Source organism: Zonotrichia albicollis, chromosome 6 (assembly GCF_047830755.1).
Source record: "Zonotrichia albicollis isolate bZonAlb1 chromosome 6, bZonAlb1.hap1, whole genome shotgun sequence".
NCBI lineage: Eukaryota > Metazoa > Chordata > Aves > Passeriformes > Passerellidae > Zonotrichia > Zonotrichia albicollis.
Window position 1 is genome coordinate 16,502,209 of NC_133824.1, and position 6,459 is coordinate 16,508,667.

Consider the following 6,459-nt stretch of genomic DNA (forward strand, 5'->3'; position numbering starts at 1 on the left):
CTGCCTTCTCCAACTCCTTGCAGTTTGTGTTCTTGAGTGAGAGATTCTAAATCCCCACCTCTCCCCACTGAAATAACTCAATAGCTAAATATCCATTTTGAAGACAACTGTTGATGGGTTCCTAGTCCCACCATATTTACATGTGAAAGCACACTGTAAAGCCGGCCACAGCATCATGCAGTGAGTGCAGGCAACTGACTACACTGGTAAAACTCCTGCTAGTTAAATAAACAAAACAACTGCATATGGAAAATGTGCTTAACAGTGAGATCACTGTCAACAGCCTTTATTGCAGCAGACTTTGAAGTAACAGCTTAGCTGCCCCAGAGTTACACATATGCCTTGCTATTTCAAAATCAAAGTGGGTTAGCAGCTCCACATGGTTTCTCACACAGCATGTGATTTAAACCTGTACAAGAGCTCTGCCTTCTTTAGCTTTTGGGTAGAAAAGACGTTGCTGAGTGAATTCCCACTGGCTCCCCACAGCAACTTGCCTTTGCAACATACACTTTAATTAGCTGTTGTATCTTTCTAAAGAGAAAGATAAGAGTCTGAACAGTGATGTGCTTCACAGTATTAGAGTTCATAGTCATCGGGATGGTAGAGCTCGCTCATCAGGCGGTAGATGTAGGAAGGTGCGTTACCCCCAATGTTAGAAATGAAGAGAGTAATGAGCTCCGGAGGGACGTAGTCAAACACTGGGCAGTGAACATTGATTTTTGCCAGGATTTCCCCTGTGAAGTGAACAGCAGCAATATCAGTCAAAACAACTCAAAGTGCAGTTAGTCTTTCGCACAGCTTCTGAAGTCCCTAAACAAACTGGCTATGCACACGCCACCCCAAAGTCAGTACTTGAACATCCTGAATACTTTCTGACTGCTTCACTGATGTCATCAAATTACAGCTATACAGCAATCTTCAATGAATGGCAATACTTTGTTTCTGGTCAATTTGCTGGTAGAAACCCCAGATCCCCTCTGATGTAGACTGACTAATTGCCAAAAAACCCTACCAATATGTAAGACAATCCCGATACTGCCAAAGTTATTATTTAAAGAAATGCTCAGAAGGCCAAAAGTAAAATCTGCCCTGAAGCCTGCTGTCTTCATTTCAAAACCCTTTGTCACATAGAAATGGGGCTTTGAAAGAGACTTTGCTAACTGAAAATGGGCTTGGGCACTGATGCCTTTCTGAAGGTGGTGCTTGTGTGGGAAGCCCATGGCAGAGACACTGTTTGTTTCAATGGCTGTATCATGTAACAAAGTTTCAAAAAGTTACAGGAAAGAACGGAAGGTGCCCTCGGTGCTGGGCATCTGCCCTGTCCCACAGGAAACTGCTACCTACCTGGCATCATTATCACCATCCTATAATAGAACAGTTTCAGAGCAGAAGCAAATCTGCCAAGACAGTGTTCAAAAGAAATCCTTTTTCTCTACATAATATACAGTTTTAAAACTGGATGGTTCACAGCACTCTTCTCCGTCAAAGACAGTAAAAAGGATTTTCTCTCTTGGGTTATAACATGGTGTGATGTTTAATTTTTTTGTATGAGTTACAAAAAAAAAAATTGAACCAGCTTGACCAGATGTATAAAGATTAACCAGTACCTTCTGTGAATGGCAGCACTTCCTGTGGTGACACAAACTTGTGGAATGAATCTTCTTCATTAGGGAACTAAATGAGAAAGAACAGGAAGATGAGGAAAAAAGCCCTACCTGATTATCCTTGTGAAAACAGATCCTGGCACTGGAAGGAATTAATGCAGAGGAAGATGACTTGCCAGGTGATATTAAGTCTGTTTACAATAATGACATAGTGCCTGTGTCTACAACCTCTCTAACATTTACAGGTGAAAGGTTTTTCCTCAAAGCTTTTAGAGCCTTCTAGGACATGGCTGCCCTTACCAAAGCCTAGTGAACTGGAGGAGTGACTTCCTCAGTCTGCAACTTCATATTGACAATATTGACAATATTGAAAAAGTAGTGAGTGTAAAAATGAGTCTCATTCTACATTCTCTGCCTTTCAACACTAATGGTATAAACTGAAATCTGTCATGGTTGAGGAAAAATAAGTGTGGCAATGCCAGTCTCATCAGTTTAGGCAGTGGTCTCCATCCTGATATTCAATGTACTGCTTTGCACATGTGGCAGAAGTGCTTCAAGGAGATCCTGAGGTGTGCCATATTTGGGTAAGGATCTCCTCTCTGAAGTAACAAAGCTAGATGGGGGAGATGTCCCATTTACTGACAGATGGTGCTCTCCCCCCTAAGCTCCTACAAGTAAAAGCCCCTGCAGGTGCAGTCCTGAAGAGCTGCTGTACTTACCTGTGGTGAAAGCTTGAACATGGGGGCACACACGATGAGTGGAGTGGAGTGGTGTTTAGCTGCCAGTGCCAGAGTGTGAGTCCCACTCACAGCAATCAGGGCGCCATTGGCCAGGATTGTCTTTGTACCAATGATGACCTTAAAAAGGCAAATCAGAATTAGATAGCATGTTCCACAGCAAACTGGGGAAGGAACTTCCTGGCTCAGACCCTGACAGATGAGCTGGAGGAGGACTGTGTCGGTACAGCCAGCCAGCAGCTGGAGTTCTAGGGCAGCTGAATGCCTGATCTGTTTCATCTGGCACTGGCTCTGCACTGAGATGTTCCTCGCTAACAAGAGCATGACTCCAGCCCAGAGAACTTCAGGAGACAAATGTATGTTCTACTGCAGGGAACACCAAGCAGAAACTGGGCTGTGGTCCCTTTTCTATAAACCTATAAAGTAAGCTTTGTACAAGTAACTTGACTACTCACTGCAAAAATTCCCTTGCGTTATGCTTGAGGGAGTAATATAAAACAGCTCAAAATATATAGATAAGAACTGATGTGGCTGCATTTTAGTATATTACAAGTACTTTTTATTCTCCCCATTTTGGGGTGCCAAGTTTTCATCTCTAAAAGTACAGAACATGTCTGTTTAACAAGACAAACCTTAATGATTCCCTTCATCAGTCATCTTCTGTTTCAGGCAAAGGGGTGTTTCTTCCCTTTAGAAATGCTGCTTTTTGTTCCATCTCCTTTGAAAACTGAGGCTAATCCTTTGAGGCTGTCTTGTAAGTGTAGCTACTAAGCCAGAAAAACCTGTCACCATTCAGTCAGTCATCATACTGACTCTGAATCTCCACTCCAGCAGTGAACAGGAAATATTACAATTCTGAGTCTTCATTAAAGAGACACATCATCACTACCAGGACCTGCAGCTGATTTGAGAGGCCTAAGCACCCAATCTGCCATGAAATCCCTCCCCCAGAGGGGCCCTCCTTACCTTGTTGACTCGAGACATGACAGCAAAAATAGCTGCATCACTCATGACAGTAGTTTCAATACCTTCTTTAGACAGTCGGACAGCCATTTCATGACCCTAAAAAGAGGGAGAATCCAATTGGTTCCCTGTGATATAGCTCCTGCAGTGTAACTGTAAAGCTATCAGCACTCGATTCGAATTTTGTCTCAACTGCAAAACTACCAAGTGATGAAACCTGAACACGGCCCTTCAACTGAAGGATGCTGGGGTAGGATAATGAGCTATCTCCAATCTCTCAACTGCAGAGGAATTTCCATAATGTTCACCTTGATTCCAGACACAAGACTTCAGTAAGAACACGTGGGACAACAGGGTCCAGCCAGCGTGGGCCTTACCTGGCAGAAGGGCGCGCACTCTGCCACGATGACCTGGAACTTGCGCTTGCGAGCGGCTTCCTTGAGGAAGGCCTCGACCGTGCGCGAGTAGCCAATGGTCATGATCACCTCATTGGAGTGGATGTGCTCCAGGGCCTGCATTGCAATGTTATCAGTCGTGCCCTCTGGAACACAAGGAACGCGTGGGTGTAAAGGCAGCCAGCAAAAGCAACACTTGTGCTGCTAGGACTGTCCTGCAACAAGAGATTTTTCACTAAAGCAATGTTATTAGCACTGGTAGACCAGCAGCAGTGTTTCTCTCCGTTCTTTTTGCCAGTGGAGTGGAACCTAGAAGCTGGCCCTTGAATGCCCCATGCTCCCTAGCTATACCCTCATTATATATAACAACAGCTGTACTGAAAACTCTATTGTGAGGGGAGGGGATTGTGTCAGCAATGCTCCAGATAACCACGAGACCCACAAAACTTCTACACTTTTGTAGTTCAATAGTGGGGCAACTTGGGCCTCAGAAGGTGGGTCGGGTGCCTGATTTGTCACAAGAATCACAGAAAAAGAAAACTGTATCACGGTTCTTTGTGACAAGGGTCAGGTTAAATGTGCACAGGGATTTTACACTCTTCTTTACAGGACTCAAGACTTCCCAAAGACCAAGAGCACAGCCTACAGCCCCCCATATTGCTCCTTCCACAATCTACCCATCTCCCCATAAGCCAAAGAGGACTTAAAACTAATTCATGGGAGCAGCAGGGCTTCAGTCCCTTGGTTCCTTCAGATTAAGCCTCCCAGATCCTTATTGTTTTATTTCACCTAAAGAAGGGGGAAGCATCAGTCCCATCCCATAAGAATTTTCACTCAGGAGCAATTCAGACGCATCCATACCTAGCTCAATTAGCATCTCATTAATAGCTTCAATAACATTAGCTCTGAGGGAGGGATAAGGGGTTCTGAAATCTTCGCTCAGTCCTCCAGAAGTCAGGAGTTTGTGCAGGGATTCTTGCTGGTCGCTTTCCTCACTGCGCCCGTGAAGCCTGTGGAGAGAAGTGGCCTCTTCAGCCTCAGGAAAGAGCACAGAGCCACAGCCAGGCTGAGCTGGCACACCTGGATGTGAACAGACAGGAAGGAAAACCACCCACAGGAGGCACACCATGCCACACCAAAGAGCTTCCCATAGCTGCCTTGGCAGAAAAACATCCAAACCTCTGCCAGAAAGGGCCTTCTTAAGACATGTGCAAACACTGCTGTCCAGAGACAAGGAGCAGGCTCGAGTCTGCTGTTCCAGTGGGATGGACCCCCCTAGGCACAGAGAGAGAGCAACCCAAGGCCAGGGCACAGACTTGTCATGCACTCACAACACATACACCAAGGGGTTTCTAAAGAGGAAATGTCACCATCCATAGTGGAAACAACAAGGTTTCCTTTGGTGTTAAACTCCCTGAATCCCTCTCTAGGAGAGGTGGGAAAAGCGGCTGATGGAAACTTAAGGGGTTTTACAGAAGCAGCTTAAAAGGGCAGTTCTGGGTTTTCAGAGAGATACAGGGAGCAAGAGGGCGCTTTACCGGCCATATTCCTCACGAATGACCTTCAATACCCGTCGCACCATGTTGCCCACTGTTGTCTCCGACGGCTGAGCTGCTGTCATCCTCTGGCCCTCTGTCCGGATCAGATCCATGAGCTCCCCTAAAAGAGGGGAGGGCCTTGGTTAGCACTGCCCAGAGCAAGCCCATGTGAGCATCAAACCAGTCACCCCCTTAATATCCCAGGGCCAGCAGCTGCTCCAGCACAAGGACCACAGCACCAAGCAACACCAGCAAGGGGCGAGCAGAGAGCCCTCACGAAGCAGCCGGTTCCGCTGGTGGGTTTTGTAGTCGGAAACGCTTGGACACAACACAGACCTACGAGAAGGCCATCAGCAGTGCATTTGGCCTTTCCTTTGAAAGAGGAAACGGTGTGCTGCTGGAAAGGCCTGGACTGCTGCCGCGGCGGGGAGAGCACGGCTGGAGCAGGGCAGCTCCGCAGTACCGCGGCCGTGAGCGCGGCAGGCCGGGAAGGGCTCCGCCGCGCCGGGGCAGCCACTGAGAACGCGCTGGGCACTGACAGCGAGGCCCCAGCGCCAGCGGCGCCGCCTCGGGCCCGCCCCGGCTCTGCGGATCCCTCCGCGCCCGACAGCCGCGACCGAGCCGCAGCTGCCTTCCCGCGGCTCGCCCCGCCGCCGCCTCCTCCCGGCGCTGGGGGAGCCGCAACCGCCAGGGGAAAGCCCTGCGTCTGCCCGCCCGCCGCCGCCCGGCCCTCACCGGCCCGGCTCCATCGCCCGTGCCCCACGATCTTCCGCAGCAGCGAGAGCGTCTGCCGCGCCGTGTCCTCGGAGCGCGGCCGCTCCCCGCCGCGCCGCAGCCGCGCCGCGAAGGCCTCGATCTGCTCAGAGAGCTCCGAGCCGCGCTCCGCGGCGCCCGGCATGGCGGCGGTACTTCCGCTTCCTCCGCCCCCCCTCGTTCTATTGGTGGAGGTGGGGAAGCTGTGCCCGCCCCCCCGCGGCCGCTCGGCCAATGAGAGGCGCGTCCGGCGGTGGGCGGTGTCGCGGCCGGGCGGTGCCCGGGGCTGTGGGAGCATCGGGAGCGCGCACGGGCGGGTTTGGTTTGGTTTGCTTTGCTTTGGAGCGCGCACGGGAGGGTTTGCTTTGCTTTGCTTTGCTTTGCTTTGCTTTGCTTTGCTTTGCTTTGCTTTGCTTTGCTTTGCTTTGCTTTGCTTTGCTTTGCTTTGGAGCGCGCAGGGAAGGCTTTG

At 49.4% G+C, this 6,459-nt stretch overlaps 1 protein-coding gene across 1 annotated transcript; it reads right to left on the minus strand.

The window, feature by feature from the left end:
* Positions 1–244: 244 nt before the first annotated feature.
* Positions 245–6,171, minus strand: EIF2B2 (eukaryotic translation initiation factor 2B subunit beta). Its single transcript, XM_005479793.4, has 8 exons — positions 5,973–6,171; positions 5,238–5,358; positions 4,561–4,709; positions 3,682–3,845; positions 3,308–3,403; positions 2,324–2,461; positions 1,608–1,674; positions 245–734 (listed from the first exon to the last, which is right to left on the minus strand). Exons 1-8 carry the CDS (start codon positions 6,133–6,135, stop codon positions 577–579), a joined length of 1,056 nt encoding a protein of 351 aa, XP_005479850.1. The 5' UTR covers positions 6,136–6,171; the 3' UTR covers positions 245–576.
* Positions 6,172–6,459: the final 288 nt, after the last annotated feature.